General features: G+C 40.4%; 1 protein-coding gene across 2 annotated transcripts in view; it reads left to right on the top strand.

The window, feature by feature from the left end:
• The window catches only part of ABCB11 (ATP binding cassette subfamily B member 11), an 89,876-nt gene that overhangs the window by 23,664 nt on the left and 52,031 nt on the right, over window positions 1-14,181 (top strand). For both annotated transcript variants that reach the window (XM_043576967.1, XM_043576968.1), the window contains 5 exons: window positions 3,932-4,019; window positions 5,628-5,761; window positions 7,387-7,558; window positions 10,365-10,489; window positions 12,348-12,522. In XM_043576967.1, coding sequence (XP_043432902.1) covers window positions 3,932-4,019; window positions 5,628-5,761; window positions 7,387-7,558; window positions 10,365-10,489; window positions 12,348-12,522 — 694 coding nt within the window. The remainder of the gene's footprint in view (window positions 1-3,931; window positions 4,020-5,627; window positions 5,762-7,386; window positions 7,559-10,364; window positions 10,490-12,347; window positions 12,523-14,181) is intronic.

Genomic DNA, 14,181 nt, shown 5'->3' with positions numbered 1-14,181 from the left:
AGATGGCAAATGAGCACATGAAAAGATACTCAGCAACATTAGCGGTTAGGGAAGCAAATTAAAATCAAAATGAGACATCAGCACAAATCTATCAGAATTGCTAAAATAAAAATAGTGATGACACCAAATGTTGGTGAAGATGTGGAGGAACTGGATCACTTATACCTTGCTGGTGGAAATGCAAAATGGCGCAGCCACTCTGGAAAACAGTTTGGCAATTAAATAAATAAATAAATAAACATGCAAGTGTTATATAACACAGCAATTCTACTGTTGGGATTTATCCCAGAGAGATTAAAACTAACATTCATGCAAAAACCTGTACACAAAGGTTATAGAAACTTTACTTGTAACAGACAAAAACTGGAAACAACCCAGACATCCTTCGATGGGTGAGTGGTTAAACTGTGATACATCTATACCACGGAATAGTACTTGAAAATGAAAAGGAGCAAATAATTGATGAAAGAATTATACTGAGTGAAAAAAAGCCAACCAATGCCAAAAAGTTACATGCTGTGTGATTCCAGTTACATAATATTCTTTATTCCACTTCATAATATTCTTTGAATGACAAACCTATAGCACTAGAGAATAGATGTAGCCCGGGGTTAAGGGGGGAGTGGAGGCTGCATGTGTAGATGTAAAAAGGCAACATGAAGAATCCTTGGGGTGATGAGGATGTTCCGATCTTGATTACATCAATGCCAACATCTCGGTTGTGATATTGTCCTAGAGTTTTGCAAGATATTGCCAAAGGGCATATATAATGCTTCTGTATTATTTCTCACAATTGCATGAGAATATACACTTGCCTCGAAATGAAAAGTTTAATGAAAAACAAACAAATGGCTTCCTGGGTGGAAAAAAAAATTGTCATAGATTCTCAGAAAGGGAATTCTAGCCATTCTGGAAATTGTCATAGATTCTCTAGCCATTCTGGCAGAAAGCCATCGTGTATGGGTGTTCTGCAGAGCAGCTTTACTCAGTGATCAGCCATTTGTGCACAGGTTGATGTCCTGTGCATTAAACAATACAGAGCCTCCATCATTCTGAGAGTAGGACATGACCACATTTCTGCCAACCTGTGGTGGTCAGTTGTGAGTTGCCACTGATGTTCACTCTACAGTGTCAGTACTACTGGGTCTACCATGCATGAAAACCATTGAAAGGAAGACTCCATGTTAAGCAATGCACCCTGTCATAAAGACCTCCTAGGTATTGAAAATGAAAACCCTCTGGGTTTAGTAAATCTGAAACCTTGAAGTATAAATTGAGTAATTTGATTTTATGGTGAATTTATTTTTCATAAAGGGCAAGGTAAGAATCCCTCATATCTTAATCATTTGTAAAATATCTCTTACCTTTGCCCTTTAATTGCCATCTTTCTGCCCTCTTCTCCCTTAGACAAATGAACCAAGGGAATCTGAATTTACTCTAGTAAATGTATGTCAATTTTGCTGTTAAAAAGAAAGGCGTCCATTTGGTGGTCCAAATCACCCCCACACTTTAAAGAATCCTTTCCAGGATTTTACAGCCACAAGAAAACTTTCCACCAGATGATAAAAGAAAATTTTATGTGCACTGAAAGGAACCAAAGCAGCCTGCTCTTTTCCTTCCTAGCAGTTTTTTCTGATAGATCTGTTCTGTTGTTCCAGAAATATTCACAAGTAGTTTCTAAAACCCTAATAACTTCTTATTCCCAAGAATAAAATAAAAAAGTTAACCATTCATCTCTGGGGTGCTTCAAGAGTGAACAGAATCATAAACTACTCATGTGCTTATCCACACCATCCCCTATATAATTCTCTGGGAGTTTGCCCCAATAAACCTTGGAGCTGGGTCTGTGCTCAGTACTTTCAGTCTGAGTAGGTTTGTTTATAACTGACAGAGACACCTTTTTTTTTTTTTTTTTAATTTATTTTTGGGACAGAGAGAGACAGAGCATGAACGGGGAAGGGGCAGAGAGAGAGGGAGACACAGAATCGGAAGCAGGCTCCAGGCTCTGAGCCATCAGCCCAGAGCCTGACGCGGGGCTCGAACTCACTGACCGTGAGATCGTGACCTGGCTGAAGTCGGGCGCTTAACGACTGCGCCACCCAGGCGCCCCCAGAGACACCTTTTATCACCTCTGCTTAGTGTGTCTGGAGAAGGAATGCACCACAGGAAATCTTAAGTAAAACTTTCTGACAAATACTCATAGTTGTCTGGTTTTGGACACCCAAATTTCATGTCACAAACAGAAAATTAGCAATATGGACTAACTTGTCCTTTAGAAGTCTTTCCTCACAATATTTCACTACACACCCTGTACAGGGATACTTAACTTTTGTGAGAGCCTCCGATTGTGGATGTAAACTTTCTAGCTCTTGTCCATGCTTGGGGTTCCCTTTCAACCATCATGAAAGACTGGGAATGTGGTGAACAGACATATTAGCTGGTTTGGAGATTATCAGAGGGGTTGACCAAAGCAATCATATCCCTTCCTCATAAGTATTTTAAAAGTCAAAGCAAAATGAAGAAACACTGCGGTGTTGGGTCTGCTACGTGTAAGGTATTGTACAAGGGTTCAGGCAGTGTGGGCAAGCAGCTTAAACCAAGCTCTTGCCCTCAAGTAGCTTGCAATCTAGCAAAAAAACCCAAATATTTTCAATAAAGATACTGAATTGTAGTGCAAGATGGCAATTAAAATCTGTCGCAGAATCATAGTTTGTTCTGAATTAAAGAAATTGTACTTCAACACTTGGTCCAAGTCAGTAGAGGGAGAGAACAATTCAAGCTTGGGTCATAAGAGGAAGGTCTGATGGGAAGCAGAAAGCATGTAGGATGAGAGCATCTCTGCTGAAGACACTGCTTTCCAATTCTAAAGAAATGGACTCAAGGGGCACCTGGGTGGCTCAGTCAGTTAAGCGTCGGACTCTTGATTTCAGCTCAGGTCATGATCTCACAGTGGTGGGATTGAGCCTTGTGCCAGCTCTGCACTGAGTATGGAGTCTGCTTGGGGATTCTCTCTCTCTCTCTCTCTCTCTCTCTCTCTCTCTCTCCATCTGCTCTTACCATGCTCATGTTCTCTCTCTTTTCTCTCTCTCTCTCTCTCTCTCTCTCTCAATAAATAAATAAACATTTAAAAAAGAAGAAATGGACTTGATATAATTTAGAGCATCCTCAAGGGTCAGAACTGTTATCAATCTATGTTAATTTTCTAATTATAAAATTATTTATTTTCTGAAAGCAATTTCAGAATAATTTTTGCTTCCCCTCACTGCCCCTGTGAATCCCAAACCCTGTGCCACAGCATGATAGTTGTGCTGGAAAAATGCTTTAGGGCTTTCTAGCTATTCTCTACAAGTTCTTTGGGTTCATCTTAGACATCGTGCCAGAGAGTGAAACTTCATGCGCTGTAGTCAGCAGAAGGCCTGGGCTAATAAGTGTTTTTCTCTTTCTTTGGGATGATGAAACACACACATTTTTCACAATGTCACTTTGAGATGGAAGAGCTGAAAAGCTGGCTTAGATTCCTAGAGGAGGTACAGTAAGCTTCCTGGTTTATAGCCCACACCTCTCACCAGTGTCTTTTCGGACACCTGTCTGGCTTTATAAAACCTTTCTCTGGTGATTTGCTCCATCACTGCACAATGAGCATGAGTGGAGGGACTCTATGGACAGAGCCCTGGGCTGCCACCTACTGCCCCTGGCTTCCAGCAGCTGCCAATGAGTTAGTTCTGCCTATAAAGATGAAGGGGGTAGGCATCTTTGCTGGGATTGGTACCATGAGGTCTATGTAGAGATTTGGTTAGATCGAATTATAATTCTACATTGATAAGAGGGCTTACCCATATTTTATATTTTAAATTCCTCTGTACCCACAAATGTTACCTTTGGTAAACCTGAGGCGACTTCTGAATCTTAATATTCTCCCCTTCTTTTGAAGGTTGCTGGACATTGAAAGTGAAATGATCAAATTTGCCAGTTACTATGCTGGAATCGCTTTGTCGGTACTCATCACAGGATATATTCAAGTGAGTAGCACCTTCATTTTATTTATAGATCAACCTCTGGGTTCAAATACATTACAATGAAATGCAAAGTATGCTCTTAAACTTTAAATTTTTTTAAAAACGTTTATTTATTTTTGAGAGAGAGAGAGAGGAGAGAGACAGCATGTGAGCAGGGGAGGGGCAGAAAGAGAGGGAGACACAGAATCCGAAGCAGGCTCCAGGCTCTGAGCTGTCAGCACAGAGCCGGACACAGGGCTCGAACTCATGAACGGTGAGATCATGACCTGAGCAGACGTGTGACGCTTAACCCACTGAGCCACCCAGGTGCCCCTCTTTAACTTTTAAGTTGTTCAGATACCCTAAGGACTACAGTTTTACTTGGAGATGGGGGTGGGTGAGAGAATGGGGAAGGATTCTTGCTCTCAGATGGGGAGAAAAACATAAGCAGTTGCCTAGAGAGATGGTGAATGAATAGACATTGAATTTCAATGCCCTGTCCTTCCCTGTCCCCTAGACCTTATCTTTTCTTCTAAACTCAAAAAAAAAAAAAAAAAAAAGGTAATTGTGGATGTGTTTGTAATGAGAATATGAACACCCTGGAGAAAGGCAGGCATGAGGAGTTGGAGGAAAGCAAACTTGACTTTCTTTTTCTCTTTCTTTGCCAAAATCTCACCAATCTGTATTCCAACTCAAATTCTGTAAACTGAATCTAGAGTGTTTTCTAGATTTAAGCCATGGGAGGGCTTGGAGTTACTTAACCCTTATTTTTTTTTAAGTTTATTTATTTTGAGAGAGTGAGAGAGAGAGTGTGTGGGAGGGGCAGAGACAGAGGGAGAGAGAGAATCCCAAGCAGGCTCCACACTGTCAGCACAGAGCCTGGATGTGGGGCTCGAACTCACAGACTGAGAGATCATTATGTGAGCCGAAATCAAGTCAGACCTTAACTGACTGAGCCACCCAGGTGCCCCATGCTTAACCCTTATTAAAGAAGAAAAATATTTCATCTTTTGCCTTCTTCTGTAGAAAAAAAAATAATTATTCCCCTCAATCTCCATTCATCCAAGAATTCCAGGAAGTTCATGTTTACTGTAAAAAGAAATGAATCAGTTTCTCTCATTCTGGCACTGGGCATTTTGATGACAACCCGACTACATCTGGTTGGGGAAAACTATCAGTAGATTCCCTGCTTATGTCATAACTTTTGTCTTACTTTCTCTGAAAATCATTGTCCAATAGCCTGGAAACTATACAAACATGCTTGTTGGCAGGCCTCTCGGGAAAAATACACTCAGAAACGGCATGCAAAAGTTGGAGCAAGAATTTCTTTTCGGCACTGTGAGCTTTCCTTTACTCGCGCAGACATGGAACTCAGTAAGGTTAGCTCTACACGTGGCAAAGCCAAATTCACCCCCGAACCTTCGGCTTCCCTTTCCGCAGCTGTTCTGCTCATCCCCGCTTGAAGCAGCAGGTGCCCTGGGCTCGCACCGCAGCTCCCATGACGCGGCATTCCGCGAGTCGCTTTCCTCTTTCTCTCAGCACTCATACTGAAAGCGTTTTCTTCTGGAAAGAGAAGGAATCCACGGATAGTTTTAACACTGCAATGCCAAACATTCCTTGCTTCTTTTTCAGATATGCTTTTGGGTGATTGCTGCAGCTCATCAGACACAGAATATGAGAAAAATTTCCTTTAGGAAAATAATGCGAATGGAAATGGGATGGTTTGACTGCAATTCCGTGGGAGAGCTGAACACAAGACTTTCCGAGTAAGTGGTCGGTAGGAGGTCCTAATGTATGTGTGAGTTTTGGATAATAGAACCCTTGTTTCTAAGTTAAATAATTGGAGACACGTTTTCAGTTATTTTGGATACATTTTGTCTCTTAAGTCGGCCTTCTACAGGTAGCATGTTTTTTCCATAAGTAACATTTTATCAAATATGATCATTAACAGTTGATAGCCAGGATACTAAATTTTGTTTGTAGGCCCTTAAGAGTTAAAAGAGCTAGGGCTATTTGGCCTCCAAAAGAGAGACTGAGGGATGTCACAATCTATGGATCAATAAGGAAAAATGATACAATTAGAACGAATTATCTTGCTCTGTTGAGGTTATTTCTGCACATAAAAACAAAGACAAAGAAAAATCAAAAATAGCTCGAGAAAGATTCAAACTAAAAAACTGAATTTAAATCCAGTTTACACGTAAATACCAGTTGGGGCCATTAATAGCTCCCCTCCAGTCATTCTGAATGAGCCCTGAGTAATTAGAACCAATTGAACCCTATTGAATTGAACGTTGAGGTCTCATGAGAGACACTTAGTGTACAGTATAGTGAAGATAAGAGACTAAATGTTGAAACCCTTAGATTCGAGCACTCGTTCTGCCCCTTACTTACTATGACCTTGAACAGACACTTACCCTTGCTATAATACAACTGTCAAACCTCTGGGTAATAGCTAAGGTCCTTTGTTGCTATTAAATCCTAAACCCTCCTGGCTCCATCTAAACAAGAGATTATGGGAATATTCCCAGGAATATGAATGTAACATAATTATGTTCAACCAGTATTCTGGAGGATTTACTCTATGCAAACCATAAAGATAAACCACAGAATTCCTGATCTCAGGGAACTTACAGCCTAGTAGGAGAGATAAAAGGTGCGAACAAGTAAATAATCAGTGCTGGCACATACTGATAGCTTACAACACACGGACACTATTCTACATACTTTACTTATATTAACTAATCCTCATCTGTAGATGGACATAATGACAGAACCTGAGGCATAGGAAGGTTAAGTAAGGCAAGTTAGCCCAGGAGAAGCTTGTGTTCAAATTCAGAGCTGGCCTGAGTCTGTGCTCTTCACCACTATTCTATATTGCCTATAAGCAGAATGCAATAATTACATACATGTACACACACATACACAGGTTAATTACATTGCTATGCAAACACAGGGAGGAAGATATTACTTCTTCCTCGGGGATTATATACATTTTTATGAACTAGGCGGTGTGTGGGCTTTTCCTTGAGGCTGAAAGGATTTAGCAGGTATGAAGAAGGAAAGAAGAGCTTGTTAGGACAGACCAAGGATATGAGCCCTAAGAAAGAAAGAGACAAATAAGGTGGTTCCTAAAAGTCTTTGTCAACACTGAATGGACACCAGTTGGGAAAGCTGGGTTGGGAACAAACTTGCTTGGCTGTGAGGGAGAAAGAGACTTGACGAACTCACAAGCTGTATCAAGTGTTTCAAAACGTGCAAGGCTGTTGTTTCCCAAGGGCAACGGGGTACAGATACAAGAGTACTTAGAAAGGAAAGACTGGGATTTCTCAGCAGGACATTTGAATTGACCAAGTTCAGTTTTAGTGATCAAATCCCCTCTTGTTTCTAGTGATATTAATAAAGTCAATGATGCCATTGCTGACCAAGTGGCCATTTTCATTCAGCGCATGACCACAAGCATCAGTGGGTTCCTGTTGGGATTTTACCAGGGTTGGAAACTGACCTTGGTTATTATCTCTGTCAGCCCTCTTATTGGGATTGGAGCAGGCATCATTGGTCTGGTAAGAATGTCTTCTCACTTCTCTCCAAGACTTTTGTGCTGAGAAACAGCCAGAAATGTGAAACTTGTTTTCTTTTTCCTATGTATGTTTAGTCAATATTATCACTGTTTCAGTTTACTTTGTTTGATTATTCCTCACTATCCAATAACATTCCACAGATCAGGGATTGATGATGTTTTAATAACATAAATATTATTGTATTAATAACAATAACAACTACATTTTCTGAGCATTTACTATTTTGCCAGGCACTGTTAGGAACTTCATATATATTGTCTTTAATCTTTACAACAATCTTATAAAGTCTTAATGCCATTTTAGACATAAGAAATGTAGGCTCAGAGAAGTAAAGGGACTTGTCTGGGACTACACAGCTAGCAAGTGATCAAATACAAGGGAGTCTGACTCCAAAACCCCCACCCATTCTCTGATATGCCTATTGCTTCCTATGGTCTCTAAAGCTCTGACGTTTTCCTCAAAAAGGCCCAACAAACATACCCAGCTCAGTAACAAACACCTAATGCAGATTTCTACCTTCACAACTGTGTTCTCCATGCTGTGTGATCAGTTTCAGACAGAGGTTACCTGACCCATTCTGAGCAACGTCCCCATCAGTTTCCATTCCCCACGTATGTAGGCTAAGAAAAAAACGTAGGAGTAGGAATTTTGAGTCATCCCTATTAAAAAACACTCCCAAGGATTAAGAAATTATGTTCTGCTTTTAGAGCAGACACATTCGATAGCAGCTCATGGGATCAGGCACACTAATAATTTACTGTAAATGAGAATAGAGTTCAGGTGAAAAGCCGCACGCACATCATTGAGCAACAGGAAGCCAATCTCCATGATAATATTTTCTAGCAAAATATTCTCTACAGTCCACCGACTATATTACTCAAACATTTCCCAGGTAGTACAGAGTGACAATAGCAAAGAGCTCACTCCCCTCAACTGTCCATCATCTGGTTCTACCACCTGGCTCAAGAAAGATATTTTTAGCCTGTCAAATTGTTAGCTTCCTCACCTTTAAGGTAAGGCTAATCCTTCCCAAAGTAATTGTGATGATTCAAGGCATATTCCATGTTATGCACTTAGCATGGCATCTGGCACAGAATTAATTGCTACAGTTATAAACTTTTATTTTTTTCCAATCCACCATATCACACAAGCTTCACCACAGTCCTTCCTACCAAGCCTCCCTTCCTCAGAGGATCTTCCAGGATTCTGCAAACATTTAATTCAGTTCCCCCCACCCCCAATACATTGAATCTCTTTCTTCAAACCTGTAATTAATTAACGTCCATACTCAGATGGATCATATGTCTCATTTAACATGTTAGAGATGTAGCCTGGTTCGCTTGATTTTAACACGCTTAGAGCATAGTTTCTCTTGCTATCTCAGTGCCCATATTTCAACTTCTTGTCAGTGTGTCACTGATTTGCAATGCTGTAACTCTGCACTGGTTTCTTCTTGAATTCAAGTCTGTGCATGTTTGTGTAAAATGATGCAAGCAATTTCACTAGGCCTAATTCAAGAGCAGGACTCCCCCCCCACCCCCCCCCACACACACAAAAGAGCAGGAGGGGGCAATATATCAATATTACACATTACTGTGGGTTTTTTATGCCTGTGTCTGACTTTTATATTTAACCAAGAGAAACATAAGTGATCGTTAAATATTTTCCCATATACATCTTTTAAACTCTTGTATCAATTTTACTGAAGTATCCTGAGATTATTTCATGAGCCATTACAATAAAACTATGAACATGCACAACTACTTGATTTCCTCAATAAATAATTTAGAAATAAGTTAAAAGAAGGTTGTGGTAAAAACTGCAGCGTCGTCGGTAACGGCCGTAAAATTCAGATTTTAATGTTGATGAAAATAGACCTACTTTCCCTATTGTTGCCTTTTCAATTCACAACTTACGAAGTGTGCACTTGTAACATAAATATGTTATAACAAAATTATACACTTACTTATTTTGTACCCAAAACCTCCATTTAAGATTTTGTTTGTGAAGGTTTTTGCTGCTAAGAGTTTGGAAAAACTTGGAAGATAAACTCCTTTAGTCTGGGTAGTATACATTTTTTAGATTTCTGAGTCGATCTTTTACAATATTTGCTTTTATTCATTTTGGTATCTTCATCTGTGACAGGGATTTCTTTGGTGATTAATTCTAATTAGAACTCAATCTAAGTCCAATTTTAGAAAAAGTAATTTGTTAAACATTAAAGGCAATGTCTTTTTAGTTCCTTCTGTAAAGAGCAAAGCTAGTTGAGCCCCTATAGTTGAGTCAAATGGTGTAATATTAATCTGGAGCTTTCTCCTGTGGAATTACCTCTGTGGCATCACACCTTTGCATACTCGGGACCTCTCCCCCATTCTACTGGCTAACATGGCACCTGCACGGACCACCAGTCTCTGTCTCTGGTGTTTGTCCACAAACTGTGCAATGGTCTGTGGCCAATAGTAATGAAATGGGACACAGTTTCACTTAAAACCTTCATCAGCATAATGAGTGAAACACTGTGGTCTCACTGAATGCCCTCTTTGGGACTTATTCTGAGAGGTTTTTGAGGCTGACTTCTAATGGAATCATTTTGATAAGCTGGCAACCAAACACTCATGGATGGGGTTTAACAGAGATCAAACTTGGATGCAATTCTTCCCTTGGTGAACATGGTTACAGCGAGAATCTAGTTTTGTATTGGTAACACCCACCACATGTTTACTGAGTGACAGGTTGACTTACCTAATTACCTGGTCTTCACGTCTTATTTTCTTCTTTTGGATTTTAGAGTTTGTCCAAGTTTACTGAATATGAATTGAAGGCCTATGCCAAAGCAGGGTCAGTGGCTGATGAAGTCATTTCATCTATGCGAACAGTGGCTGCTTTTGGTGGTGAGAAAAAAGAGGTTGAAAGGTTGGTTCGTTGAAATGTCTGCCACTTTCCAGAATTCTGTTGATTGGCATACCACCCTGAAATCTTCCCCATTTTGCACAAAGTGGCAGATTTTTACCTAGGTCTATACCCTGAGGGAGCTTCTGTTTGAGAGGCAGCTGGGAGCAATTAGATGGGGCATTAGCTTACAAGGACCCCCAAGCCTTTAGCTGTGTGTTTTTGAAAATGTTATAGTGGGAGATGTTTAGAAAGCTATTTTAGGTTAGATATTTATTTCAACTGTGGTGGTGGATACATACACACGCTAAACCTCTGTAACACTGTTTAGATCGCGGAATGATCTGAAATGCAGTTCCAGAGGCACCTGGGTTGCTCAGTCAGCTGAGCATCAGACTTCGACTCAGGTCATGATCTCATGGTTGGATCCTGAGTTCGAGCCCCACATCAGGCTCTGTGCTAACAGCTCAGAGCCTGGAGCCTGCTTCAAATTCTGTGTCTCCCTCTCTCTCTACCCCTTCCCCGCTAGTGCTCTGTCTCTCTCTCTCAAAAATAAAAAAACATTAAATTTTTTTTTAGGTGTAAGCATTATTATAAAAAAAGAGACAGAGAGGGAGGAAGAGAGAGAATGAGTGTGAGAAGGGCAGAGAGAGAGGGAGACAGAGGAGCCAGAGCAGGCTCTGCGCTGACACCAGAGAGCCTGATGTGGGGCTCAAACTTGAGAACGTTGAGATCGTGACCTGAGCTGAAGTCGGATGCTCAACTGACTGAGCCACCCAGGTGCCCATCTGGAAGATTAGTTCTTAATAAAAATAAAAACCTAAATGAGTAAAACAGCACAGTTGTCAAGAATGTTGTTTATTCTTCCATTTATCTAGTACTTAAGTGCATTCCATATGCCAGGTACTGATTTTATAAAATAGCCTCCAGTTTAAACTCTTTTTAATGAGTAGATCTAGAATGATGATGTCATTCTCAGTTGCTACCAAAGAGAAAAGAGAATTTACAATCTCTACTTAGCCTCTTTTCTTTTCTTTTCTTATTTTTTGTTTTTGTTTTGTGTCTTTTGGTTTACAGAGTGAAGTTACCTTGTTTCTCATAACAAATTTCAGTAGCATACTTCCTCCACCATAAAAGATGTTAATCATTGTTGATAAAAGTAGCAATGTAAATGTTTTGAAAATGGTAACATAGAATAGACCTTCATTTTTGTCCCATGAAATGGGAAATTTTCTCCATGGATTTATTTTTGGGGATAAAAGAAGGCAGTTACAGAGTGTCTGAGCTTGAAGACCATGCCAGTTATTAATGGCCAGAGTATAGAATCAATGGAGCTTAGTGCTTGAATTGGATATCTACATAGTTATCCCCGTCCTGTGGCTGTGAACCCCATGGGTCATGTTACGACATAGCATTCTTGGTCACAGGTCAGATAGGTGTATGGAGATGAGTTGGTGCAAACACGGGTCTCAAACCTAGGGGGAAACAGTTACATCATTTGCTGATAGAAAGCATGCCGCATGACTTAATAAAACAGTTCAAGCACAAATAGTACTAGATCCCTTATGTCCAAATATTTGTGTTGAAAATTCTTTTCTCTTGGGGTAAAGTTCTCACTGTCCTCACACTGTTCTCATCCCAGAGGTAATCAACCAACCATGAGGCTTTGTTAGGCATCATTCCTTCAACATGTTTCACTGCCGGGTTGAAAGAAACAAAATAACTACGTGGACGCGATCATCATTTTCTTCCCATGAAGGCGCTATGTGTCTGGGGTGATTTTATTATGATCATTGAGTATAAGCACTGCACGGTGCCTATTTTGAATATTTTGACTTGAGTTGCTGCTGCTGACATAGACTCAAATGCTTTCTCTTCACAGATATGAGAAAAATCTTGTGTTTGCCCAGCGTTGGGGAATTAGAAAAGGGATAGTGATGGGATTCTTTACTGGATTCATGTGGTGTCTCATCTTCTTCTGCTATGCACTGGCCTTCTGGTATGGCTCCAAACTTGTCCTCGATGATGAAGAATATACAGCAGGAACCCTCGTCCAGGTACTTAGATCTGAGCAGCCCAGACATAGCATCTCCTGCTGGCATCTCGGAAAAGCCCCATAGTTAAGGTGTTTTGTTTATTCCTTTAGTATTTGAGGGGGGGAAAGCATCAATGATTTGGTGGAGTCCATCTGCAGAAACAACCAAAACCTACACATTTTATAGTAAAGGAATGCTGAGCATTTGACTTGATGAAACCAGAGATTTAATGATTTCCAATTAACTAAGGATTTTATAGCTGTAAAACAATGACTTTTCTGACTGAGTCCAAAAGATAATATGCCATGAAAATGGGAAGTCGTTGATCTCTCAGCTGAAAGTTAACAGCTCATGTAGTTAAGTTTCATAATAGTACAAGATATGTGCTAATGGACGTATTTGTGAAACATAATGAGTTACTAAAATACCAAGCCAGTAATACCCTCAACTGAACAGGCAATGCCACCATTTTTATTGTTCGCTTGTGCTATAGTCGTGCTCTCACGAATGCCATGGCTACTTTAATTTTCAGTATTTTTTTCAGTTGTTCTTTCAAGAATTATTGAGTATATAAAAAAAAGTCGGGGCGCCTGGGTGGCGCAGTCGGTTGAGCGTCCGACTTCAGCCAGGTCACGATCTCGCGGTCCGTGAGTTCGAGCCCCGCGTCAGGCTCTATGCTGACAGCTCAGAGCCTGGAGCCTGCTTCAGATTCTGTGTCTCCCTCTCTCTCTGCCCCTCCCCTGTTCATGCTCTGTCTCTCTCTGTCCCAAAAATAAATAAAAAAACGTTGAAAAAAAATACTTAAAAAAAAAAAAAGTCTTATTGAGCATCTATGATATGCCAGACCCATACAAAGTGCAGAGGATTCAATAGTGAACAAAAGAAATGTGATCTTTTCCTGATGTAACTTATCATTTCGTGGGGAAGAAAAGCAATACTTGAAAATCACATCAGTGCCTAATGGCAGAAGAAAACTCGTGCTACAAAAGAGAAGCGACATGCATGGTGAATACCAGGATAACCAGGTGTGGCTAGGGTGAGATAAAGCTCATTAACCCAAGGGCTTTCTTCCTTAGCTTACAGCGCCTCTCATTACCGCTGGACTTTTGCCATTGTTCTGATTCTCAGACGGAAGGCATTTCCACACTCATCAATCTTTTATTTTCTTGTATGGCTTGCCGAACTTTTCCTTCAGAGGGCTTGAATGAAAGTGAACATTTGGGTTTATTTACAATTTGTTACCACCCCTTCCTGCCCTCACACAAATGAAATGCACGTTTCATTTGGCCTATTAATTGTTTAATTAAGTATATTAATTTTAAAAGCATGGACATAGGAAGCAGTTTCACCTAAGATTCTTAAATAAAATATTTTGGCCCTAGATTATAGGTGAGACAGATGCCAATTAAATAATAAAAAATGTAGGGGTCCCTGGGTGGCTCAGTGAGTTAAGCCTCCGACTTTGGCTCAGGTCATGATCTTGCGGTTCATGGATTTGAGCCCCACGTTGGGCTCTGTGCTGACAGCTCAGAGCCTAGAGCCTGCTTCGGATTCTGTCTCCCTCTCTCTGCCCCTCCCCTGCTCACGCTCTGTCTGTCTCTCTCTCAAAAATAAATAAACATTTTTAAAAAATAATGAAAAATGCCAAAATCTTACATAGACATTTGCTAGCTGATAGCC

Source organism: Prionailurus bengalensis, chromosome C1 (assembly GCF_016509475.1).
Source record: "Prionailurus bengalensis isolate Pbe53 chromosome C1, Fcat_Pben_1.1_paternal_pri, whole genome shotgun sequence".
Classification (NCBI taxonomy): Eukaryota; Metazoa; Chordata; class Mammalia; order Carnivora; family Felidae; genus Prionailurus; species Prionailurus bengalensis.
Note: the sequence above shows the minus strand (reverse complement) of the source record. Positions and strands in the feature narration are given on the sequence as shown.